At 40.3% G+C, this 25,915-nt stretch overlaps 3 protein-coding genes across 5 annotated transcripts; all 3 read left to right on the top strand.

The window, feature by feature from the left end:
- Positions 1 to 2,391: 2,391 nt before the first annotated feature.
- Positions 2,392 to 10,879, top strand: LOC109966134 (interleukin-17 receptor E). Of its 2 annotated transcripts, none has more exons than XM_020610765.1 (17): positions 2,392 to 2,805; positions 3,040 to 3,055; positions 3,143 to 3,256; positions 3,389 to 3,468; positions 3,569 to 3,646; positions 3,761 to 3,863; positions 4,989 to 5,143; positions 5,256 to 5,324; positions 5,430 to 5,496; positions 6,441 to 6,622; positions 6,698 to 6,745; positions 6,834 to 6,879; positions 6,967 to 7,118; positions 7,229 to 7,297; positions 7,401 to 7,452; positions 7,752 to 7,859; positions 8,126 to 10,879. In XM_020610765.1, the coding sequence occupies exons 1-17, from the start codon at positions 2,719 to 2,721 to the stop codon at positions 8,971 to 8,973; spliced, it is 2,274 nt and encodes a 757-aa protein (XP_020466421.1). In that variant the 5' UTR covers positions 2,392 to 2,718; the 3' UTR covers positions 8,974 to 10,879. The 2 variants fall into 2 exon arrangements, with proteins under 2 accessions (XP_020466421.1, XP_020466420.1); XM_020610764.1 differs by having other exon boundaries at positions 3,569 to 3,670.
- A 2-nt stretch (positions 10,880 to 10,881) lies between these two features.
- wu:fl23c11 (interleukin-17 receptor C) lies at positions 10,882 to 18,593 on the top strand. Of its 2 annotated transcripts, none has more exons than XM_020610767.1 (16): positions 10,882 to 11,096; positions 12,316 to 12,343; positions 12,447 to 12,581; positions 12,812 to 12,922; positions 13,052 to 13,143; positions 13,927 to 14,032; positions 14,120 to 14,161; positions 14,333 to 14,466; positions 14,559 to 14,621; positions 14,712 to 14,769; positions 14,874 to 15,103; positions 15,591 to 15,638; positions 15,736 to 15,787; positions 15,892 to 15,987; positions 16,071 to 16,109; positions 16,841 to 18,593. In XM_020610767.1, exons 1-16 carry the CDS (start codon positions 11,052 to 11,054, stop codon positions 17,644 to 17,646), a joined length of 2,085 nt encoding a protein of 694 aa, XP_020466423.1. In that variant the 5' UTR covers positions 10,882 to 11,051; the 3' UTR covers positions 17,647 to 18,593. The 2 variants fall into 2 exon arrangements, with proteins under 2 accessions (XP_020466423.1, XP_020466422.1); XM_020610766.1 differs by having other exon boundaries at positions 10,882 to 11,146.
- Positions 18,594 to 18,980: 387 nt separating this feature from the next.
- On the top strand, positions 18,981 to 25,286 carry creld1b (cysteine-rich with EGF-like domains 1b). The gene is made up of 11 exons (XM_020610615.1): positions 18,981 to 19,462; positions 20,142 to 20,262; positions 20,354 to 20,436; positions 20,872 to 20,982; positions 21,641 to 21,732; positions 21,893 to 22,072; positions 22,174 to 22,269; positions 22,367 to 22,450; positions 23,019 to 23,114; positions 23,212 to 23,352; positions 23,440 to 25,286. Coding segments are annotated over exons 1-11 (1,227 nt in total). The 5' UTR covers positions 18,981 to 19,460; the 3' UTR covers positions 23,661 to 25,286.
- Positions 25,287 to 25,915: the final 629 nt, after the last annotated feature.

The following is a 25,915-nucleotide window of genomic DNA, read 5'->3' as shown; positions in this document are numbered from 1 at the left end:
AATCTTGGACAATTCTCATATCTAATACTATTGTTTATTTTTTATGTAGAGACTGATTCTGTTTCCTATCTTTCAAATTATTGAACTGCTTAGAATTATTGTACTAATAAATAATCATTGGGATGATTTGCCTCAATTGGTTTAGTTCACATCAGACCTTAACAATCACAGATTTCTCTTTGGCATCACGGACATTGGACAACAATCTGAAAGATAGGAAACACCTGCAGTGTGGGAGATGTTCTGACCCGTCTAGCCAGCACAGTTGGGTCCTTGTCAAAGTCACTCAGATCCTTAACCTTGGTGGCCTTTTTTTGCTTCCAACACATCAGCTTCGAGGACTGAATGTTCACCTGCTGCCTAATGTACCTAACACACTGACAGGTGCCACTGTAACGAGATAATCAGTGTTATTCCTGTCAGTGGTCATAATGTTATGGCTGATTGGTGCATGTTATATTGATTTTGGCTTAAATACTCAAGTTAATGTCCTCTTATAAAAGTGCACACACTATATGTGTCACAACATCTGGCACAGTGAAGAAACACACTGCATTGCCCAATGCCGTTTTCTTCATCATATCCAAAGGAGTTGCATCACCAGAAGTGTGGCTTATACTGCGCTCTAATGTTTACCAAGCTGAAAACACTCCTTTTAAGTGTTAGTGGATGACTTTTATGTGATGGTGTCACAGGTAAAGTAGAGTTCGAACCACTGACCACATGTGCCTCACACTGCTTCTGCAGGTTTCTTGCTCTTTCATGGTATGTTAAGACAGACTTGCTGCTCAGACACGCTTTACAAAAACATTTGCAATCTACATTTAAAAAAAAAAAAAATTGACTGTTTACATTACTGGTTTCTATATGAGTTAATTTGGCAGTGATGACAGTGAGTATGGATTTCCTCTCAACAAGCCAGAATGTTTAATCAATCTTTCCGCACAGGGTAAAGATCCCCCACTCAACTAGAACACCTACTTACCACAACATCTACGGCTTCAGATTTGAAACCAAAGCAACAACCCTCTCAGTACAGTAAAGCTGCCTTGTTTCCTGTTCTGAGCAGTACTCATAATGTGAGTGGAAACAACTGATAAGCATCAGTAGTTGTGGCAGGGGGTGATCTTATGGTGTTGTGGAAACAGGTTATCACCTGTTTTCTTTTTTCCATTTCAGCTGTAACTTTTACATCAGCTGAATCCTGTCAGCATCATCACTTTATTGGTCTCTGGTGGAACATTCACTAGATACCCAGCAGTATATATAGTACTTCAGATTATAAGAATATAATCTGGTTAAAACTAGCTCCCCCTTTACCACTTGCAACAAAATGTGATGTCTACACTAACACCCCAGCAATTATAATTCAGTAATATGATATACACTAAGGTGACATGGACCATTCTAAATAATGAACAGTTTTAGTATTTTAAGTCTGTTTTTATGCTATATTTTGTACTTAAGTAATGTTTTGAATGCAGCTTTTACTTCTAACAGAGGATTTTTAGACTGTGGTATTGCTACTTATGAAATCGAATCAAATGTATTTATATAGCACTTTAAAAACAACATCCAGCTGACCAAAGTACTTTACATGGCAGAATAAAATCACAATAAATGACTAAAATAGAGTAATCTGAGAACTTCTTCCACCAGTGACTGTATGTTACATATTTAATTGATCAAATAACCCAGGAACCAAATAACACCAGTTTCTTAAAATCAACACAATCTTATGCATTCATATGTTTGTATGTAGCTTTATTTTAAGAGCTAAGTTGTCCCCTGCTCACCTGGATGAACACATATAAAACAAAGCTGAACTAAGATCTGCTAGCTTCTGTTTAATTACATGCGGTTTTCAGTTATAGTGTAGATCTTAACGCACAACCTGTCCACAGCACAGTACAAGCCACCGTTCATACACCCCACAAATGAACTACAATGAAAGAATATTTAAATGTACAGTATTTCCTTTGCAGACATTCTTCAGAGCCTCTGCTGAAGAAAGTGTATGACCAAATCATTAAACATTGTGCCTATCCTGGTGTGCAGAAATTCTTGTTTGTATTTATATATATTTGTTTCTTTAGCATGTTAACATTTGCCAGATTTTGACCTGATGGTGGAGATATTCATAGGCTCACCCAGTTATAACAGTATATTCTGAGGGGGGACATGAATGTAGGTGCCAGCTTTCATAGCAGTGCATCCAATAGTTTAGAAATATTTCATAGCCTCATAGCTGCGCTAGACAAAAGGATCAGGGGATCACCAAAAGCCATTAGAATGCATGGTCTGCTAACCATGGATGACTGTAGCACACTGGGTTTGTTTCAGGTTCAACTAAAGGGAAACAGTCAGACAGTCCTTGATGCTCCTGCCTCCCTGCTGTTGCCGAGGCTTTGGTAAGAGGCGGTGCTGATGTGGCCCTGATTATTCATGCAATTTTCTAAACAAACGCCCAAGTGTTTTAGTTAAGTGCACGGCCTGGGAGCCTGAGAAACAAGTAGGCTGTGTGCGGTGGGTAAGAGACACCGTTCATGCGTCTGTCGTTTCCCCCGGGTGTTCACAAACAGCACCAGTCTGAGGAATCTCGGCACAACTTTACGCTCTTACCAGCAAAAACCGGCTACATGACCGAGCGAATAAACACCCCGCACGACATCCTGGCTTTTAATTTTGGGAATATTTTATAATTTGGATAAATATTCGATGTTTAAAATGCGTCTTGGCACCGCGCTGCTATTTCTCACCGCAGTGGTGTCTCCTCTTCTGCTGGAATGTACCCCAACATGTCAGGTGAGTTTAAGACCACTGTTGGTTCACATTGGACAATGGAAATGCTGTGGAGTGGTAATAAGTAAGGGGGAAACGACCTTTAATTGTTTATGAGTGTATATCCACAAATTACATACGAAAGCGCCCGGGTTTGTTTTTGTGGTGATAAGTTCAGGGTGGGTAGATGCTGCTTTGTTAATGTTTGGCAGTTTCTAAACTTGTGTTCTTCTCTATCCTCCCTTATCTTTACCGTAGATGGAAAATCTAAATGGTGAGTTTTGTAATTGTTGTGGATTTTCATTACTTAGACCCTAAACTCGTTTCAGCCTGCTGTCCTAATACTCCACTGTCTGCACAGGACATGTTGAAGGAGGCTGTTCTGTCAAACTGACCCCAGGCCCTGTCCAGCTTCCTAATACTTCCCACTCTTATTCTCAATGTGTCACTGTCCGTGTTTGGATGACGACTGATGGTAATAGTCAAACTCTAGCTCCAAAGTTCATTTTGTTGTCTTGTACACACAGATTATACATTTCAACCTTTCCAAATCCCTCATTATGGCTGATTAAATATTGAAAAATGTGTCTCATTGTTTTTTTTTCAGACTTATGTAGGGGCCCCAAGATTGAAATCCATTCATCATTTGTAGAGATATTTAGCCCAACCATGAACAAAAAGAAAAAGGTTGGACTATGCACCTGCCCCTAAACTCTGCATATGTATAAAATGTCATTTTGAGGTAGAATACATCTCTTTGCTCCTTTTCTGTTCCCTCTTTTTTTAGTGTAGCAAGAGAAATCTTCATACACGGGTAAAGTGCGTCGCACAGCAGTCGACACATGGAAACACCAGTGTTACCATGGTAGGAATCACCAGTGTTACCATGGTAAGATCAACTTTCCAGTCTTAGCCTGTAATATGCTGGTTTTATGAGAATGACTGTGTTGATGCTGGTCTATTTTTGTACTAATTTCAGTGGGTGTTTATGCATAAATGTGTCAAGGCTGAAGCAGGAAGCACTGTTTCCGTGACCTACAGTACAGCATCAACAAGCTGCAGTGACAGTTACACGGTGCGAGGTACAGTTTAAGATTTCTGTCATCAGATGTCACATTGGACCTTTTAGGTTTATCTGTCCATTAATTCTCTCATGCTGTCTTCATAGAGCAGCCTGTAACTCAGTCTGAAGACACGATGCACATATTTATTGCTTCGGCATGACTTTCTGAGGATATCCTTACCCATCACATCTCTGATGTCCATCATGAATAAACATCCAAAGATTTGCTTAAAAATTACACCATCAGCCATAACATTATTACCACCTTCTTAATACTGTGTACATGAGAGTCGGTGAGGCAGTTGGCTGGTACTCGTGTCACTCTGCGGCTCACAGCGCATCTTGTGTGAATATATTTGCTACCATAGTTAAACTGTCAGAAAGAGCGCAAATTTGTCTAGCATTCTGTGAAAAAACATGTTCAAGGAGTGAAAATGGTGGTCGTGAGGACAAGTTAGAGTTAAAGACCTGCAGTGTGGGAGATGCTCTGACCTAGTCGTCAGCATCACAGTCTGGTCCTTGTCAAAGTCACTCAGATTCTTACACTTGCCTGTTTTTTCTGCTTCCATCACATCAACTGAATGTTCACTTGCTGCCTATTATACCCCACACACTGACAGCTACCACTGTAACAAGACAATCAGTGTTATTCCTGTCAGTGGTCATAATCTTATGGCTGATCAGTGTACAGAATAAACACACTCCCAAGAATCATCATGTTTTAAGGTTTTCTTAGTATCAAAGTGACAGTTGTCTGAGCATCCAGTGGTATGTTGCAAAAGGGTTGAAGTTGTAGACCATACTGTAGCAACACAATATTTCCTGTTTCAATCATTTAAAACCCCTCAAAATATGAAAAGTGTACTGCCATACTTCAAAGCATCATTATAAACAAAAGAAAGCAAACAGATAGTTATAACAGTGGGCTGCATAATTCATTAAGTGAGCTTCTTCATATTGCAAAATGAAAAACAGCATAACAGCACAGCATGTCCATCAGCATCAGCATGGTTCTTCTATTGCTGGAACACTGACATCTGCATTTGTTATGTTTCTCAACGGATGTATCCAGGTGTTTCCTTCAGTCGAACCATTTGTCAAGAATGATGCTCACATCCTGTTGTTATTTGTTTGTGCAAGTTAGATCCCGTACCAGACTTTAATCTGTCTGTGACTCCATTGTCTAAAAACATCACTGTAACCGTGGAGCCTGGGTACAAAGTGTACGCCCGATGGTGTTACAATACAAATGGAGCCATCTGCTTCGGTGGCCTCGGTGGGCCACGTTGCCTCTATACTGTAAGTATTAGTGGCACACATACCTGTTTGTATGCACTTCTGGTTGTACACAGTAAAGACAAGACAAGGCAAGTTTTTTTCCTGTAATGTATTTATATATTTTTTTTTCCAGATTGATCCATCTCAGTCTCAGTCAGCTCATCTTAGCATCCCTTTCCTGCTGCCCTGTCTGTGTGTGGAGGTACTGTGAGCTTCATGTAACCTTTTGATACAGGCAGTATTGTTATTATGTTGTTGAATTACTGTGGTGCGTATTCATTCCTGGATGTCTTGTTTGGGCTGACAGGTATTTTACACATACAGAGATGCCCGACGTAATAAGAAGTGTCCATTTCAAGATGAACGACTTGCTGGTAAGTGATGATTCATGACAGAGTCAGACTGGGAGTGGGGGGGGGGGAAACATTTTACAAAGACAGCTCATTTTAGAAGTTTTTATTTTACTGATGTTTTATAATTGACAACTGCACTATGATTCAGATATACAAAAGAGGGGTGGTCCCCTTTTTTTTCAGTGATGCCTTAAAGTTATTCACAACATCAGAAATTTGAGCAGAGGATATTATTTAGGTCTTGTTACAGTTCATGCTGTACTGCTTGTGTTATTTCTATCTGTCCATTTTTAACACTGAACACAATCACAGAGATAGTTCAGACTATGGCTGATCAAAGGATTCTGGAGCCATCTCCCTTTCCTTTCACTGGAACTGCTGCCAAAGATTTAGAGTGCATTGTTTCTGGGACGACATGTTGCTCTAGAGTTTTTCATGTGTAATTTTTTGCACTTTAAGTGGCACTAATTTAAAGGAATAGTTCCACATTTTGCTTATTCTTGCTGAGAGTTAAATAAGAAGATCAATACCAATCTCCACTGTGTACGGTCGATGTAAGACTAAAGCTGAGCATAAGGACTGGAAGCGGAGGGCACATCTAGCCTGTGACAAGACCCCTCATAAACTTGTACTGTATCTTGGGAATGGCATCAATTTTCTTAACTAACACTTTGCCATCAGTTGTACCAGAATGGGATGATACAGGGACAAAGAGCGCAAAACCTCAGCACATAAGTCCAAAACTCTCTGCGTGATCTGATGATAAAACTGGCTCTTCATGCACTTTCATGTACAGAATCATGCACTGTACAGTGTGATGCTGTTTATGCTATGATACAGTATACTGTTAATTATGCTGGTAAATTAAAATCTGGTAGGTTTACCCAGAACTGCATCCTGGATAAACCTGTCAGGTATCTGCTGTCATAGCGTTGTGAACATCTGTGTCCATGTGGCCTCAACAGATGTTGCAGATGTTTGGCTCTCCTCTAATGTCACACTGTATGATTCAAGTGTGATTTGGCACTCGCTATGTCCTGCCAGTGACCTGAAGATCTCTGCCTCCCTCTGCTGGAGGCAACACGAACAGCTCTGCACACCTGTACTCAACTCCACGCTGAAGGGTCAAGAAGATGGAACAAGCCTGGTAAGTTTGGTCTATCAGTGATAGACTCCTCATATAATAAAGCTTTCTCTAACACCCGCTGTGTCTGCTCGACAGATATACAACACATCAACAGTGGACAAACACCCTCAGATGTGTGTGCAGGTGAGAAGCAGCTAGATGTGCTTCCATTGAAAAATACAGTTGTCAGCTGTTTAGTTGTAGATTCACATAATTGTGCTTCATTTTGCAGTTTTTTCATCAAGGCAGATATAATATCTCATGTCCCTTCGAGGCTGGTAAGTTGATTTATTACTTTTTCTTCTGACTTTGATAAGTTTGTCTGTTTCCTTTTCCTGACTCTCTCTCCCCCTTGTCCTTCACAGATATGTCTTCATGGGAGGTGGCTATTACACTGGGCAGACAGAGTGTGTTTGTGTCGCTCTCCTCTTCTGTCCCAGCAATGTTCTCGGCTCAGTTGTGCGTCCTTAATGAGATGGGATGTGCGCCCACGGGGCCAGTCAGCACACTAACAGTGGTACGCATATATATATATATATATGTTTGTGAGACAGAACGAGGTAAAGCCTGATCTGTATTTTAATGTTGATGTGAGTAAATTTGTGACTGTTCTCATCCATTTCGCAGGAGGGGAGTATGACTGAAGCAAGGATCAATGTGCTTCCTCACCATCTTGTTCTGAAGCCGTGCGTACAGGTAAAGTGCATGTGACAATTTTGGGCAAGACTGAGAAAGGGGTTTCAGGACATGGTACATTTACTTTTTTGTTCTTCTCATTCTTCCAATCTGTTTGTCGCAGGTGTGGCAGTCAGATCCTGCTTTTCATGGAAGAAGAATTCTGTGTCCAGACTGTAAGTATACTCCAGATGTACTCACATGAGCCCAAGTATACAGTACTAGTACATACACTTTTGTGTTTCACTTCATGCTTGCATGCACACACACACACACACACACACACACACACACACACACACACACACACACAGCTCCTGCAAACTTAATAGATCCCCTGCCCTTTGTTTCCCACAGTGTGTCTCTCCACACGTTCACACACACACACACACACACACACACACACACACACACACACACACACACACACAGCTCCTGCAAACTTAATAGATCCCCTGCCCTTTGTTTCCCACAGACACGCGCAACAGATGTGGCTTATACACAGTGGTAGCTTTGATATTTGTGATTATTATTGCACTGCTGGGACGTTTCATTCACCAGCTCACCCAGAGTGGAGCTGCAGGTTAGTTCAGAACACATTTAATGCACTGGTTCATTTCATTTGAAAATCATTGTCTGAATCTTTGACTGTGTGTGTTTTTATCTTTGTTTTAATTTCTCTGTTGCATTGCCTCAATAGATTCCTTTTGGGTTTTTTGGAGGGTTGGTGTTGGGCTAATAGCAACTGTGCCAAAATTACCACCTTTAAGGAATAACTAAAATTTAGAAAATGATCCATGATCTCTTTTTTTATTTTTTGTCTTCCCCTGTCTTTTCTCATATTTCTAGGTTGGCTGTATATCCAGAAGCCAGTGCTGCTGGTGTGCTCATCGGAGCAGTCAGCCCATGTCTCTGCTGTGTGCACATTAGCCTCAATCCTGCAAGAGGAGCTAAGTGCCACAGTACACTTAGCCCTTTGGGCCCAAAGCTCACAAAGGCAGGCTGCGGCTGAGACAGGGACTGCAGTGGCAGATCTGGGTCCTCTTCCCTGGCTCTACGGGCAGTGGGAAGTAGTGCGTAAGGCACAAGGGAAAGTGCTGATTATTTGGAGTCCTGAGGCCAAGAAAACCTATGAGAAGCAGAGGGAGGAGAGGTCAAACAAGGATAAGAAAGACAGCAACAAAGCAGATGTGAGACATGTGAAAATCAGAGTATGTGTGGAAGAGGATTATAAACTAGATAGAAAAAGACTGGTTAAATGCAAAAAAGAAAAAGTGACAGGAACTGACTGTATTAAATTATATGATGATGAAAACCGGTACCCACAGAAGGCGCCCTCTGCAGTGATAACACCAGTGTTTGCAGCTGCTCTTTGCTGCCTAGAGGGGTCACTGCAGCAGTGCAAAGGTCAAGGAGTTGCTGTTGTCTATTTTCAGGGCCTTGGCCACAGCAGGGACATCCCAAAGGCCCTCAGAGGTATCCCTCGCTATTGCTTACCGCAGGACTTCAGGGGGTTAATACAGGAGCTGGGAGGGATGAGGAGACAGGCAACAACTGGTAAAGCTAGATGGCACTGCTGGCCCAGACTCTTGACTAAAGTCTTGTCAATATGGCTGGCACGACGGCTCGCCTACAGGCTCCAAACACTGCTGCCTCAAAATGCAGGGGCCGTCACATCAGAAAATGACATCAGCTAAGACGGAGCAGGCTCAAGTTGCCACTGGGAGTTCATGTTGCAGAGCCATGGACTATACAAGAGCATGAATCTCTCCATGAGCGGCCATAGGCAGCAAAGAGGCTTGAATCTAAAGTTTCACGTGTCTGTCAGGGACAGAACTTTTGTTGCGCTGGAAACATGATGCGTACTCGAGACACAGGAGCTGGTGTTCCATTGTGAGCACTTCAGATCCCGTCACTCACTAAGAACTATTCATTACTTGACACCATGTCAAAAATGTCTCCACCTCTTTTGCATATCAAGACAGAGCCTCTTTATGTTGCTCTCATGACTGAAGCCACGGTGAACACCTGTCTTGTAAATATGTTAACTGCTATGAAAATGTAGTTGCAAATCATACCTCACTTTCTCTTGAAAACTTTTAATGTTTGAAAGTGCTGTTAAAGCACAGGTGGCAAACTGTACTACTGCTGTTGACAGGAACAAATTTGCATGGGAGTCTTTGCTGTGTGGTATTTGTCATGTGTTCAAACTTTTTACATCTTTATTCTGAAATATTTTGAACCATTGCAAGTCTACCGCTGTCTGCAGCCCTATAATTAAATATTTGTACACGTACTACCTCCTATATTCACTCCTGTACAGTTACAATATATACAGTCAGTGATTGTTTTCCCCTCGGATATACTACATTTATTCATCCAGCAAATAGTAGCCTATTGAACAGTTGACTGATGGTCAAGGCTAAACTGCTTTTACTGTAAGCTGTTTATCAGCGTTCACAGTCTGTATTTTATAACCTGTATATGTTTTTCTTAAAACCGTTTTGCAAATGAGTTCACTGAAAAACCATGATGTTGGCAAGACACCAGTATTCTTAAGCTGCTTGACAGGGTTTATCAGGAAGTAAATTGTCAGTTGCAGTGCTTTACACTGTACGCTGAAACAACACATCCCCCAAAACATTGAGTGCAGCGTGTAAACGTTAGCTCTGGGACAGTAAGAAGCTGTGATGTTGACACTGAGTTCACGCAGACATCTTCCATTTTTAATAGGCTGACATACATTTTCATTCGTTTTATTGATCTCTTTCTGAAATGTAACTACAGTTATCAAATAAGTGTAGTGAGTAAAAAGTACAATATTTTATTCTAAAATTTAGCAAAGTATAAAGTAGACAGATCTCAGAATTGTACTTAAGTACAGTGCTTGAGTAGGTGTTACTTTCCAACTCTGTATAATTGTATGTTCACACTGGGCCACATAATTATGAAAACTACCAAATGGGTTTAAGATCCACGATGCACAGACTAACACACAGTTAGAACAGGTGTTAGAGCTCTAGTTAAAGAATAATACAGATCCTAATCTACAGGGGTGGACGTCATTCGCCCTGTTCACTTAGAAGTTAATGGTTAAACATTAGCACTCCAGCTGAAAACATTCAAGTAGCAAACTGCTATATTAATAGCAACTGGGTGCAAAGGTGGTCTAGAATTAATAGGAGAACCCTGTAACAAAATGGTAACATGTACAATTCCTGCACCAATATGTTAATCGTCAGCAATGTGCAATTATGCAATTCACTGAACCAGCACCCACTTCGACCTGGTAAGAGTTTCATGCACAAAAATAACATGAGATGAAGGCACACTGCCATGAGGCCCTTCACTTTCTTCACTGTTCCCATCACCCTGACCATATTTGACATTTCACCTTTTCAGCAGGTTTATTATTATTACAAACTGGCCTACTGTATGTTTACTTTAGCATCTGAATTTCGTTTGGAATTCACCAGTATAGCATCTGCTAACAGCCCAACCCCTGAGCTGTCAATCACTTGCAAGGATGCGTAGAAAAAAAATCACAGGAGCGCGACAACAAACAAGTCCTCCAACATAAACCACTGTAGTCTTGTCACGACAAGTGGCCCAGTGCCATTTCTCAGAGGAACTGACACGCTGTGCTGCAGGAGTGACTTTATTATTTTAGTTCCTGATAAGGGACCATTAGCCGTGGAGCAGAGGACGTGAACCAGAGAGTTTCTCAGAGCTGTGCCAGGTGCAGCAATGACTCTCACGCTCCTACGGGTGCCACATGTTTTCTTCCTGCTGCTGTGCTTCTGGCTGTTCTTGTCGGCAGGTGCGCTGGAAACGATTCACCAAGACATACCTGAGCTTATCTGTAGCGAGGTAATAAGTCACCATGATAATCCTTGGAAAAAGACTGTAACAGAATTACTTTATATGGCTGTAATATCTCTGTTTTGTGTTTGCATATATTATATACTTGGCAGTGAGTGTATAACGTCTATTATAATATATAGATCTAATCGTTTCTGTCATTTTTCTTGAGTAAGTTGTAAAACCATTTTCTCTGACATCATAAAATAGTAAAGAAAGCAGCCAGTGTCTGAAAATTCAGTTATTGTTTATTGTTTGGATTAAGTGTGTTACTATCTTTATTTACTGTTGTTTATTGTTGCCTGTGAAAAATGTACTCAGAAATACATAACGACAAACTTGAGTGTGCTGGCTTCGGGTTTTGGGTGGAAAAGGAGGGACAGCACAGACAAAGAGGGGGAGATCAGTTTAATGCCCATTACTTATTTACTGTTGTGCCCCAGCGTGACACCTTACTCCTACTGATCCATTTCCAAGAAGGGTTGTTTCAGCTTGAGTTTTGTCAGAGAAAATCAACCAGAGGCGACCTGAGTATATGTACAATAAAATCCATTACAGAACAGTTTGATGCTTTAGCTGTTTGAAAGACCTGTTGATTTAGCTTAACCTCTAGAGTCCCTGCGTCCTCATATGAGGACCGCACAGCTTGGGTTTCCAAAGCTCAGGACTCTAGAGGTTAATGACAGTTTTGGCTGACACTGACCCACCATCACTGTCATGGCAGGTACACTGCTATCATAAATGATAATAGTAACACTAACACTAATTATGTCTGCTGTGAAAAGTCTTGTTATTTAGTAACATTGCACTTATGTGTATATGTGGCCAATTTGTTAGGTAGACATAGATGAAATTAATGCCGTTTAATTCGAGTCCTGCAGTAAACTCTGCCTTCAAGAAGGTAGTGAGAGAGCTGTTGCATTGTACTGCATTATACCAAGAGGTGCTTCTGTTTTCTTTATGAAGCTGCTGCTATGTTCATCACTAATGCAATATTGGCCCTTACTCTACACAGTGAACACTTTAACTCAGGCATTGTGCTTGTATTTGAGTTGATTTTACTTATGCCAAGGATCTGGCTACCTCTTTCACCACTGTTTACCTCAGTGCTAGTCATGCCATGTTTCATAATGGTTACTGAGTTCTCCGATTCTCGTTAACATCTTTTCTTTCTTCAGGGTTTGACCGACTGCTTTGTGAGCTCAGGTAGCAACATGATCAACATCACTATATCACATATTATGGAAACAAACTCACACTAGAATAAATCTGCAGTTTGTCTAAAGCAGAAAAGTTCTTCTTTCTGCAGCCTTTCCTTGCCTTGATGTGCTGCCTGATCCCAGTGTTACAATGAATGTTACACATGTGCAGCTTGAAGCGATTCTGTGCTGTCCAGCCGCACACAGCTGCCAACTTTGCCTGCAAATCAACATCACAGTCGAAGGTAGCTTTGTCATAAACCTTGTGTTTGGTATTATCAGCAAGGGTGGCACACCTTGATTTTTTCTTAATTTGTCCTGATCACATCATGTAGTTTCCTCATTACAGTAAATGTTTTGTTTGTACTGCTATTATTAAATCTTTTCTTGAGTAGACAACATTGATCCTAGTTGTTTCACATAACAAAGGTTAAATAAATTACTGACTGTGACTGCATTGCACATATTGTTGCAGAAGTGCTTAATGCATTGGATGTTTCTGAGGAGTCTGGTGATCATACTAATGAAGCAGAGTTCTTGGGAATGGCAGAGGGAAGTGGTCAGTTTGTGCTTTCTGAACCAAGAGGTATGAAATCATAAGCTCAACCCAAAACATGCACAAAGTCACACCATTTCATTTCTATGGATTATGTTGTATTTTTTAAAAATACAAATCACAGTTTACTGTTCATCTTCTCTGCTCTTTTTATAACAGCTTTGGTGCAAGTGTGTCTCAGCTCCCCACACTCCATGGAAATTAGCAAGATGCTGCAGTTTACACTAAGCCACACACAGCCCACACATAAGGTAGTAACTATTGGGCAGGTGTGAAGAACTTATCACATGTAGTTATTGTTTCTGTTGTTAATGAATTAATTAGTCTCCAGTGGAAAAAAGTAACTAAGTTGTTTTGTCCAAGACCTGAATTAGTCAAATTTTTAGGTACTTGGATTCAGATCAATTGTATTTTACTTTAGTTGCACTCCAAAATGAAATTATGTACATTTTCTCCACTTCTATTTGATAAATATAGTTAGTATTACAATAAAAAATGATAAGCTTAGAAAATACAACAGTGTATAGCTCAGACTAGAAAAAAATGTAGGAGAAAAGACGTAAAAATGAAAGCAGTTGTTAAACTTGGTTTTGTTTGTTATTCCTCTTTATCATATGACTGTTGAGATTTTTCTGGAGACCCATAGGTGGAGCCTGTAAATTAGCTTTATCTCAACCAGTTGCCATAGTAATACTGGTTATTCATTGATGCATCAGTATTAACAATCTAATGATATCATCAGTCACAAGACACCGTTTACTGTAGAATCCATACTGTTTCATTTGATACTTTGCTGATGTATCAACTTTTACTCAAGCAGAAATTTGAATGCAGGACTTTTACTTGTAATAGAGTATTTTTACATTGTTGTATTTATCCTTTTATTTAAATGTGAATATTTTCCCCAGCACTCACTGCCTTGCATTCCTACCTACTGAACTGCTCAGAGACTAGTTTCTAAATGATCTTTGTCTTGTTTATTGTTACTGAGTGATTCAAAGTTTACAATGTGCACATATTTCCTGCAAATGCAGCTGCTTTTGACGGAGAAAGTGAAGTTTGGCAGTCCTCTTCTGGTCACTGTCAACACGCGATCGAAGAGCACTTACAAAACAGTCACACTCCCATCTTTAGAAGAAGGTGAGGTGAAGTGCTGTGATGTAATTAAAGGCGTGCTGAATTGCTGAGTAATGTCAATAAATATCTGCTTCTCTTTCTTTATTTCAGTTTGCTCCATGAACCTAGAGGGAGCTGTAAAGGCATGTGATGGTAAGAGATATTGTCAAATCGCAAACGGTCTTTGTAGGCAACAATACTAATATAACAGGTGTTCCCTGTGTACATGCTGACGAGAATGCACAAGTGCCAGAAAAAACAGTCTTGTGTAACTTATAAAGTGATAAAGGTGCAGCTTATTTATGACTGGTGTCTTTGTGTCAGCTCCCAGTCTCCGAGTCGAGACTGATCATAAGACAAATGCGGTCCTCCTCCAACTGGAAGACACCGACATCAGTCAAGATGAGGTTATGTTCCAAATGGTTTGGAATGAAATGCCTGGAGAGGTTTTTGCATGGGTCAGTCATATGTATTATCCAGACAGTGTATTCATAGCAATCTGTTACTCCAAAAACAATATCGACTGTGTAACTTTTCTTTACCTTTGCAGCCCAAAGGCAAGAGAGAAATGGTCATTTCATCAGGCTTTGTTGCACCATGCCTCTGCTTCCAGGTAGCTGACATGTTCATTGTGACAGACATTATATAAGAACTTCAGATGGGTTTTTTTTTTAAATAACATAAATAAAAACTTTTGTTTTAGGTGTGGAAGAAGAAAAAAGAGCTTCGAAGAAATTTCTGCCCTTTCAAAGACCAACAAGGTAAACAAAATCCACCGAGGTCAGTGTCAGATCAAGGTACATTTACATGGTAATAGATGCACAACATAGCGATGTGTGTGTTTGTGTGCTTTTCTTTTTTTCAGATGCACTTGAAAGGATGCAGCACAATGTGTCTGTGACTGTGGTGGAATCTCCACTGAGGGATGGCGGCACAGGGCTGAGCTGGAATGTCACTGCCCCCTGCAGACTGGATGCAGAGGTGTGGCTGTGCAAAAAGGACCCGACAGGAGGCCAGTGTGAAGAAGTGATGGGCTCCAGACAGACACTGCAAAGCAAAGATGCAGGCTGGTGTGCAACACGCAATGGACACTGGGTAAAAACAGCAAAAACCCAAAGCAGCATTTCCTCTTAGGCTATATATGCATCCTGTTTCCTTTGCATTTTATTGTTATTTCAAACTTATTTTCCATCATTGGAAACAGCATTTTGCCACATTTTCTTTTTGTGTAAAAATTACAGTTATATGAAGATTTAAAAAAGGAAGTACTGTACATTTATGCCAAAAAATAATATGCAAAGACTGGTGTTAGGGATGCTATGAATAGGATGCAAATTTGGTAAACTTGGAAACTGCACATTGGAGCATTCTTTTAAAGTTAAATTTTAACGGCCTCATCATGCTCAGAGTCTGTCTGTACTGTGTTCATTTAGTTTAAATTGGAGCAATTATATAATATAAAAAACTGCTGAGATGATCAATACATAACTCAATTTTAAGTTTAGTGTGAAGTCTGTGAGCTTATTTACAACACATTGATTAATTTTAAATTGATTCATTTACTTCTTCATTCAATTTTCAGAAAACAGGGGAGTTCAACGTGCCATCACATCCTCTGCTTTGTGTTGAGGTGAGCAACTATCATATAAATGAAATACAATATTACATATTACTGTAAACATTTTAATGACTGCTTCCTACTAGCCATACTGTATTATCATTTTTAGATAAAGATACAAAGGATGGAGTCCTACTTAGAGCCCCAGTGTCCATTTGCAAGTAATACTATTAATTATTGTCTAAACCCAGATGAATGGAATGTAATGTGTAACTCTTATCAGCTAAAACAAGCTACACATGTGGTAAATAATTTATTCTTCCAGCATCTCGATGGAGATGGAGTCTGCCTCTCCTCACTGGATCACTGCTGACGTGTGTGGCCCTACTAGGAGCCTATTTTATACAAGGGGTCCTAAAGGGTCAGTCATCTATCACTGTAAATCATTAGATATTAACAGCACCTCAGCAAAGCACCTCAATGTTTGCTCTGTTTTCCTTTTAGGTTACATGTGGAGATGGTTGAAAGATGACGACGTTAAAGGTATGTGAAATTCTGACAACCGGTTGAGACTGACTGTCCTCTGAATACTGTTAATATTAAATGTTCATAATTTCATTCATACATTTGTAGAGATGTATTAATAATGTTCTTGTGTTTAAAGTATTACTTGCAGGTGTTACTCTTTTTTCCTATTGCTACTTTTTGCTGCTATTGTGCCTCATTCTACTCTGCAGTAATAAAAACAAAATTATTTCCTGTTATCTTAGCTCATATTGTAAATATTCTTAAAGGGATAGTTAGACATTTTGGGAAATACACCTATTCACTTTCTGATGAGAAGGTCCTTATATCTGTCTGTTAAATATAAGGCTACAGACAAAGAATAGAAACATCCACCAGTGAACAGCGGAGAATGACACCAACCAAGAAACAGCCTTACACATAACCCCATAGAAAATGGCACATTGTTGGTTTTACACTTTGTTTTTTGTAACAATTAAATGTGTTTATTTGTGAGCTTTAGTGGTGCCAGTGGGTAGACTTTGTAATAACCGAACAGAGCCTGTCTAGCTGTTCACTTCTGTTTCTAGTCTAGGTGCTAAGCTAAGCTAATTGTCTCCAGGCAGTAGTATTGTATCTAACAAAAAGACAGGAGAGGGGTATCAACCTGCTCATCTTAATCTCTGCCAGATTGCAAACAACCACATTTCTCAAAATATCAGACCATTCTTTTATACTTTATTAAACCTTTTAATCTTTCTTTATTTCAGGAGCTGTGGGTGGCGGTCATGTGGTGCTGCTATACTCACCTGATGACAGTCAGGCTTTGCCAGGGTTGATGTGTCACCTGGGCTTGTCCCTCCAGGACCTGGGTTTCAGTGTGTCTCTAGACCTGTGGAGCCAGGCTGAGCTCAGCATACTGGGCCCCGTACCTTGGCTCCACTCAAGACTGGATCGACTGAAAAGGCAGGGGGGCAAAGTGGTGCTAATTCTAACCCAGGCTGCCTGGATAAGGGCCGAACAATGGGGAGCACAGAGCTGGGAGAAAACCACTTCCAGGGAGAGGAACATGGACACAGAGGAAGAGGAGACAGGAAGGAGCTACCGTGTTCCCTGTGTAGATGTCTTTAATGCTTCACTGAGCTGCATTCTAGCAGACTATTTACAGGGCCGTGCTGGGGAGCGGTTTATGTTGGTGCAGTTTGAATCGCTTCCACCTAAGCCTCCAAGTGCTTTTTGGCCACTGCCCGAACTCTTCCGCGGCCTCCATTTCTACAGCCTCCCCTCCCAGAGCCTTGGTTTTCTGACTGAACTGGCCGGGGCTCAGCAAGTGACCACAGCATCAGCCAGACGTAAGAGGGCTGGGGGACTCAGGATGGCATCCCGAGCTCTGGCAAGAGGGCTGTCAGGGTTCTCAGCAGGGACTACTGTATTACGTCTTGCTGGGATGCCCCAGAGTTGTGTTGGGGTAGGAGTAGAAGACTCTGGGGAAATGGTGCCTTTGCAGTCATGTCTTATTACGCCCCCCTCCAGCCCTGACACAAGCCCTAGGGTCACTGAAATGGAATGGGTCTGACAGCAGGGGAAAAAGACCAAACAGGCTGCAGTTTTGGAATAAACAGTCAGTAATGACTTGAAAGAACCACAAGTGATACTCTGAGATGCTCTTATAAATCAGTATCAGTTTTTAATGTTTGTATTTGACTGGCGACCTGTCCAGGGTGTACGCCACCTCTCGCTCAGTGTCAGGATAAGCAGTTTTATATAATGGATGGATGTTTCTAAACATCAGTTTCATGTGTCTGACAGCAGAAATAGTAGCTTGTTTTTCAAATAAATGCTGAGTTGACGCTGATACAAGAAATTACAGTACACAACATTAAAGCCTCACACTACTTAGAAAAGAAAATTCAAAGAAAAAAAAAGACTAGAGTAAACCAGTTAACCAAGCTACCGTGTGTGTTTGACATAGCATTTCACTTTCTGCAAACACATGTATTGTATAAAAAGGTCCTAAAAAGAAAAAAGTGTCAGAAATATGCTATTTTCTTTATGTGAGTTTATACATAGAAACTGTATATTACTATAGTACTATGTTGTGTCCCTACTGTTTAAAGTGGGGTTGAATAAACAATGTGTCTTGTACAAAAATTTAATTTAGGATGTGTGTTTACAGAGAAACATTCTTATTAACATGCAGAAAAATGTTTCAGATAGGATTATCCCCCAAATCCTAAAATTCATAAACTGTGGCACATGTAGCTGCAGCAGATTTAAAAAAAATGATGTTAAAGTTACAGCAAAACTGGATGATTTGTTACAGGAACCCACAAGCTGCCTCCTACTTTGGGGTATTTGGTCGTTTGCTAAATTATTATATCTCTGGGGGACACTCTGCATTACAACCTACCCTTAAAGCTGTCTCTGCACAGCTGGTTCATAGGTTTTGACCTGTAAAAATGAATAGGAACAGAACAAATGTAGGCTACAAGCATACATGTTGGCAAGAGGTTCAGTAAAGCATTGTAAAATTTGAGTTTCCTAGATCTACATTATTTGAAAATGAAAAGTTAAGTATGTTTGTCATGATAAAAAGGTAAAATAGGGAATTCAAATGAAGCATACTAAATTTGTGGTTGGTGGAAAAGTCATATTAGTCAAGCACTTTTTTGAATTTCTTATTTTTAGGCATTTTAAAAGAGTCTACTGAGCTAAGAAATATATATCTTCTTGCTTTTGTGGAACAGTTATAAACATTTGATTATGTGGCAAAAGAAAAAAAGTTTCTTAGGCTAAAGCTGAGTTGATTTTGTCAAATAAATAAAGATAAAGATCAACAGACCTCACACACAGAAGTAGGGTCGCTCATACCGTGTTTGGAAGAATTGCTGTAGCCTAATATACATATAATATATGTGCCATGCAGACCGAAACCTGTAATAGGCCTACCAAATTAACTTGCAAACGTAAGCGGGTGAAATCTAGACGGGTTCACCAACAGAATGCATCGTCTCACTGCAGACATCGGTGACAGTGTCAGCCTGTGTGAAGTTTAGTGCTGAGTGACTGCCTGCTGAGTTCAGTCCCACGGGTTTAGGCGGTGCCGTACATCCCGTGTGGCTCCGCTGTCTGAGAATCAACTGGAAGCTGCTCATTCATCCGTGTTAGCGCCGCCCTTAGCACTAACGCTACCTGAACTGTGTGAGCAGCACTGATGTTAGCTGGCTGGTCATCCAGCCGGCAGGCCGTTGCTTTGGGGGTTCAACAAAAACGGCACGTTTGAACCTTTAAGACCGGCTCCCCAAAATGTGAAACTTTAACTGCATTGCGTGAACTAGCGGGGAATCAGACAATCATCAGTGGTGCAGCGGACACGGTTGATCTGCAGTAATGTAAGTTAACGTTATGATCAGAGTAGCCATAAAAGCAGTCAGGCGGACTAATTTCAGTAGAGCTGCAGTAAAGATTACTTAGCAGGTGTGCATTGTTAAATACTCTTTAAAACACTATTGTTTAAATATCACTGTCGCTGAGTTGATCAAACTGTAAAGATACACCAGACAGATTAGCAGTACTAGCTTTGGCTAACAGCTAACTACCGACCTTAGCTAGCTGCTAGTTGGCTAATTTCGTGTGGTGCTGATGCTGAGGTAGCTAAGCTAACGCTGAAGCTAGAGCATCACAACCAGGCTAAGACGTGTCTTTTAAAGGTTTCTAACAACACTGAACACGCTATAATATAGTTGAAAGCAGGTGTGTGTATTAATGTATTTGTCAACAACTCTAACTCCTGTGGACATTGAATGTCCATGTAGTAAAAAACTGTAATATGTTTATACAAGAGATGTTCTACTTTTAACACTGTAAATTAATAAACACTTAAAATGTTCTTGTAGCTTCTTACAATGCTAATTTTAAATACAGGGACATACAGTGAAATGTTGTTATTTGTTGAAAGTATAGATATTGTTAATGAAACTTGCTCTGCTGATAACTGAGTAGTATTTAAACCCAAACTATTTGAAAGAAAATTTGCATTACATACTGATTTTGTGTGTGTTACCTCTGAAGGATCATGTGGTGTGCCTGGCCATTCCTACCTGCTCTGGTGCTTCTCTCAGAGCTCTCTGTGGTGAGGGTCCAGACGGCACCATGCCAGACCTGTCGAAAACTCACTGAGAGTTTCATTAAGGTGCTGCAGTTAACTTAATAACCCATCACTTCATGTTTGTCTTCTGAGTCAAATGTTTAGGTATTCTGAGTCCTGAAACATCTCTTTTTAGGGCTTAGAGAACACAGCCAACAAGAACTTTGGGGGCGGTAACACAGCCTGGGAAGAAGAGAAGCTGGCTAAATATGCTCGCAGGTAGGATTTTTGAAAATCAAGACTTTATAATTTATTTACTTCATCTGAAGTCAGTACTTTGTACATGCAAAACAGTTTGTCTAAACTTGTGACTTAGATGAAGACTAGTTAATGCAGAAAATTGGGTAATTCCTAGGAGTTTGCGACTTGTTCTTGGCACTGTAATGCAAATTCTCTGTAATATCAAATGTGTTTCTGTTGTTAGATGCCCAACTCTAACCTTAATCTTTCTGTTATTTGTATTACTTGAACCATCCTGAATAATTCCATTCAGTTTCTGGATTCCTTTGTCTACCCTGCAATTATATATAATACTTTGTAATGTGTGAGTGATTTTTGGCCCAGAGCAAGGCTACCCCATTTTTGTGAATGAGGGGATTTCTGCTATCATTCAACTACTGTCTTACATCTCTAATTGTTGACTTCTTGTGTTAGTGAGACTCGGCTCCTAGAGATAGTGGAGGCTGCCTGTGAGAAAACAGATTTTGAATGTAATCGGCTGCTGGAGCAGATAGAAGACCAAGTTGAGACATGGTGGTTCCACAGGTAAATGCGCTGTGTACATAATAATCAAACTGAACTGTACTTTTGTTTTACTTCTTTCATTCAGCCTGACATGTTGGTTGATTTTTGTTTTTTTTGTTCCAGTTGCAGAGAAGCTATGGTAGCTGTTGCTAGTAGTATTAATTTTTGAGCGTCAATTTTTGGTGACACCTGTCACCAATTCTTTGGCTCCTTTTCATGAATGTAGCTAGGTAGCTAGCAAGTCATGGACCAAAATGACCCCGACATTCTTAATCCTGCCTACAACGCTTGGCCTGGATGGGCTGACAGCTTCTCCAGCTGGCAGAAACAGTCTTTAATAGGCTCAACAGTAGACCTTTATGAATCACTGAGCAAATTCAAGGTCTGACTCAGAGGTCGTGAACCAGGCTAGTGTGTGCATCATGTAGTAGAAAATAACCTTTTGTTAATCACAGTTAATTCTGTTTTAGCTACAATTTTCACAGAAAAATAAAAGTTAGGAATTTTACAAGGACCAAAATCAAATTATAGAGTTAGTGTGGACTGTCTTACATTTGGATAAGTTGTCTTTAAATAAGGTCTATACCCACATTTTATTTATTTAATACTGGGAGTGTGTTGGCACCAGCTTTGTGTTATTGTTAAGATGGATCATTGTGCCCCTGTTTGTGTCCTGTAGGCAGCAGGAGGCACCAGACCTCTTTGAGTGGCTGTGCATAGAGGAGCTGAGACTGTGCTGTCCTCCTGGACACTTTGGGCCTGACTGCAAAGGTGTGAAACACATAGAGCATCAACACAAGCTACCTGATTTTACCACACTTAACCTGCTTATGACACACAGATTTCACTGAGATGTATAATTCAGTGAATATAATTGGAATCAAAGATTTGCTCTCCAGAGTACCGCTAACGGCATGTTCACCCAATACAGAGTGCCCATCAGGCCCTGGTGGTGTGTGTGGAGGTCTGGGTCGCTGTGAGGGGGAGGGGACCCGGCTGGGAGATGGGGAGTGCGTCTGTGATCCTGGATACTCTGGCCATCTGTGCCAGAGCTGTGCTGATGGCTACTACAGAGAGAAAAGCTCAAATGACAGCACAGGAGCCTGTGCAGGTGCCTCTGACTGGGAGAACCGTTTCAGCCCTCTCTACATACATTTTGTTTGAGGTTGTCTAAAAACTGACTTTCTCACTGTCGCTGTGCCTCTCATCCAGCTTGCTACCATTCATGTAAGAAATGCTCAGGACCACAGGACTACAAATGCCTTGACTGCAAGCCTGGCTGGATCCTTCATGACAACAAGTGTGTGGGTGAGTGTGGCTTTAGAGGCTATGTGGTAACATTTCACTGAGTCGGTGCTGGTTTTTTGGATGCGTGTTGTTTGACTGCCCTTATAATGTCCCCCAGACATTGACGAGTGTGGTACAGAGCTGGCCCGTTGTCCTTCTAACACATACTGTCACAACACAGATGGATCATATGAATGCAGAGGTAGGCTCTCTTGTGTAGTTGCTGTTTAAGTTCATGCTTTCACTGTATTGTAGAGTACCTAATGAATGCATGTGCGATCTTCATCCCTGAAGATCTGTGGATTTCTGTAGCTGGTTACATTTGCAAAATTGAGATTATAATAATTTAAGAAAAACCTTTTATTCTTTTTTTGTTTGTAAAATGTCAGAAAATAGTGTCATTTCCTACAGTTCAAGGAATTTTTATTCAAACAACTGTGCAAAATTCAAAGGCAATCAGTTTACAGTTTCATATATAACAAAGAAAAGCAGCAGATGTTCACATTTGAGAACGTAGAACCAGTGAGTGTTTGGCATTTTTGCTTGGAAAATGCATAAAATGATCATTCAGTTATCAGAATGGTTCCTCATTAATTTCCTGTCAGCTAATCATTACAGTTATAGTTGTGTGGTTAGTGAAAACATCACTAGCTGTAGTTTTTCTGGAGCGACTATTTGAGAATATTTGTGACATTCTTGCAGCTGTCAGTATAGCACTTAATGGCCACTTTAGCATGTAATCTTGACTACTCTGCTTTTACTTTACCCAGGCTGTGACCAAGCATGTGTGGGCTGTATGGGTAGTGGTCCTGCCCGCTGTAAGAAATGTGCACGTGGATACAGATTGAAAGGGGCCAAGTGTCTTGGTAAACATATGCTACTTAACTACTAAATTTGCACATGGTATTGCCTTTTTACTTCTCTCAATGCCCATAAAAAGTTTCTCCCCGCCTCCTCTCACAGATATAGATGAATGCAGTGAACGTGCAATAGCATGCCCAGGGCTCAATGAGGCGTGTATCAACGAGGAGGGCTCCTTTCACTGTGAATGTGCCGATGGATTCATCAGAAGAGACAGCATTTGTGTTGAGAATAAGCCTCCTGGTAAGTAATCACAGTAGTAAATATGCATACGTTGCTGACATCTTCTCTAGATCTATTGGCTAAGCTTTTTTTTTTCCTCTACCTCAGCTGACCCAGAGAAGGGACTGTTTGATGACATGACAGATGATGAGGTCCTTGTGCTGCAGCAGATGTTCTTTGGCGTTGTAATCTGTGCCCTAGCTACACTTGCTGCTAAGGGTGACATGGTTTTTACTGCCATTTTCATTGGAGGCGTGGCTGCTATGGCTGGATACTGGCTGACAGAGAAGGGAGACTACATGCTGGATGGATTCCTGAAAGGACGTTAGGCTGTCTGGTGCCACGATTTAATGAAAGGACCTTGGAATTCCAGACAGTAAAGGTAAATAGCAGGAAACTCTTCCTACAGTGCTAGTGTTTCAGGGATCTAATTTGATTTGGGGAGTTACTTGAAAGGTCTCAGGTTCATTTATGTTTATGAATAGGATAATGCAGGAAAAAGTGAGAACTTGAAGGCTATGAAGCCGTAAACCTAGAAGAGGACATAACACTGCACTGCTAGAAGGGAACAGAACTTAATCCCCTACCTCACCATTGTTGGGAACAAAGGTGAAGACCGCTACTGATTGTTATGCATTTGGAAGTTTCATCTGGCTTCAATGTTGCTCAAGAAATGAATTTTTCTTCCACTCAATCAAAACCTCCAGTCATCATGTTTGATGCTTCACCACGTCAGCACTGTGAAGCAGAGGTTTTCTCCTTGATCTGAATGGTACACTGGTTTTGACTGTGTCGGGCTACTGCAATACTTAAGCTTCTTGCTATGGACATGAGATTAGATGAGGAAATTTTTATAAATATTCTATATCAACCAAAAAAGAAAGCTCATCAAAACTCTAGGATATTTCCATCATTATACCACTGGTTGTTCATGTTCACAGAATGGCTTTTACCTCCTCACTTCTGGAATGATTTTTGTAGTAATAATGCATGAAAATAGGTCTTCAAATGAAAGGTACTACTCCATATTTATTTATTTATCTTACTTTGGCATGGAAGACTTTTAACAGCTGTTGGTTTGCAGACATTATAGCTATTGACCACTAAATGAGCATTTGAGGGAATGTGCTTAGGTAAACACCAGCTCTAATTTGGATGATGCAAGCTGTTTTTCTGTTGCCTTGAATTTGTTTTAAAATATTTATTTGGAAGATGTTTATATTTTGCTTTCAACATTTTTGTGTGTACTTAGTTTTTTTAATGTGTTCAGTTGCTATTCTAGCAAATACAGTAGCAACATGTTAGAAAGTCACTGAAGAATCACTTCCTCGGCGTGGAAACCTGTGCACAGACTCACTGGTCATTACATATGTTTGCTTTACAACAAAAACTCTGACTCTTTGTGTTTTTAATTTTTAGTTTAATGATGCCAAGCTTCCTTTGCTCTTTACATAAGCAGAATAAGAAAAAAAACATTCTAGCTTGGGGAAAGTTATTTTCTACAATTGCATGATGCATGATAAAATGTGGGATATGCAGGAGATCAGTGAGTGGGAGAAACCTTTCAAGGGGAACCGTTTTACACATCAAAGTCTGTTTACAGGTTTTGTGGAGTACTGCTGCATATGTTTAAAAAAGTTGTATGAAGACCTTTATGGCTTCACAGAGAACTGCATGAAATCCAATTTTTAACATTTATTTTGGGGCTGAAGACTGCCAGGTTGAAAATTAATTAAACAAACAAAAACTGGACTTGTGAGCTTACCAGACCTGTAGCCTGCTCTTCACCTGTTTGGGGCTTGAGGCTACATTAACTGCTCCTGGTATACCACACCCGGATCTCCAACAGAACCGCTGATGGTCATGTATGTGGCACCAGTTTAGAACCATAGACTCAGTATGGTTCTAACAAGGAAGAAGAGTGTGTGGGAGAAAAAAAAAAAAAAAAAAAAAAAAAAAAAAAAAGAGTATTTCTGGTTGAATTTTGCTACTTTGTTTAAAAACTGGCCATCATAAGTCATACAGTGTTTTAGGAGTGCAATGCTAAATTGTGGAATATTTTTTGAGTCTTGGATTTATTGTATTAAAGCCCATGGCGGCAGATAAGAGAACCTTATTAAGTAAGATCTGAAATACCTCGCCTTTCTCGGATCCAGATTAGAAGACTCTAGAAATATAAGTTCCTTCAGTGGCTATCACAGCAATATTTACAATGGGTACGGAAAGTATTCAGACCCCCTTAAATGTTTTACTCTTTGTTATATTGCAGCCATATGCTAAAATCATTTAATTTTTTTCCTCATTAATGTACACACAGCACCCCATAATGACAGAAAAACACAGAATTTTTGACATTTTTGCAGATTTATTAAAAAAGAAAAACTGAAATATCACATGGTCATAAGTATTCAGACCCTTTGCTGTGACACTCATATATTTAACTTAGGTGCTGTCCATTTCTTCTGATCATCCCTGAGATGGTTCTACACCTTCATTTGAGTCCAACTGTGTTTGATTATACTGATTGGATGTGATTAGGAAAGCCACACACCTGTCTATATAAGACCCTACAGCTCACAGTGCA

The sequence above is a fragment of the Monopterus albus genome, unplaced genomic scaffold (genome assembly GCF_001952655.1).
Source record: "Monopterus albus unplaced genomic scaffold, M_albus_1.0 scaffold106.1, whole genome shotgun sequence".
Lineage (NCBI taxonomy): Eukaryota > Metazoa > Chordata > Actinopteri > Synbranchiformes > Synbranchidae > Monopterus > Monopterus albus.
The sequence above is the reverse complement of the archived record's forward strand: the minus strand, read 5'-3'. Positions and strand labels throughout refer to the sequence as shown.

Coding starts and splice junctions, on each gene's coding strand:
- LOC109966134 (XM_020610764.1), top strand. CDS start 2,719: ATGTTTAAAATGCGTCTTGGCACCGCGCTGCTATTTCTCACCGCAGTG. Junction 3,257..3,388: donor TGTTTGGATGACGACTGATG/GTAATAGTCAAA, acceptor TTTTTTTTTCAG/ACTTATGTAGGGGCCCCAAG. Junction 5,325..5,429: donor TGCCCTGTCTGTGTGTGGAG/GTACTGTGAGCT, acceptor TTGGGCTGACAG/GTATTTTACACATACAGAGA.
- wu:fl23c11 (XM_020610766.1), top strand. CDS start 11,024: ATGACTCTCACGCTCCTACGGGTGCCACATGTTTTCTTCCTGCTGCTG. Junction 14,033..14,119: donor ACTCCCATCTTTAGAAGAAG/GTGAGGTGAAGT, acceptor TCTTTATTTCAG/TTTGCTCCATGAACCTAGAG. Junction 15,988..16,070: donor TATACAAGGGGTCCTAAAGG/GTCAGTCATCTA, acceptor TTTTCCTTTTAG/GTTACATGTGGAGATGGTTG.
- creld1b (XM_020610615.1), top strand. Junction 21,733..21,892: donor CTTTGGGCCTGACTGCAAAG/GTGTGAAACACA, acceptor CACCCAATACAG/AGTGCCCATCAGGCCCTGGT. Junction 23,353..23,439: donor TGTTGAGAATAAGCCTCCTG/GTAAGTAATCAC, acceptor CCTCTACCTCAG/CTGACCCAGAGAAGGGACTG.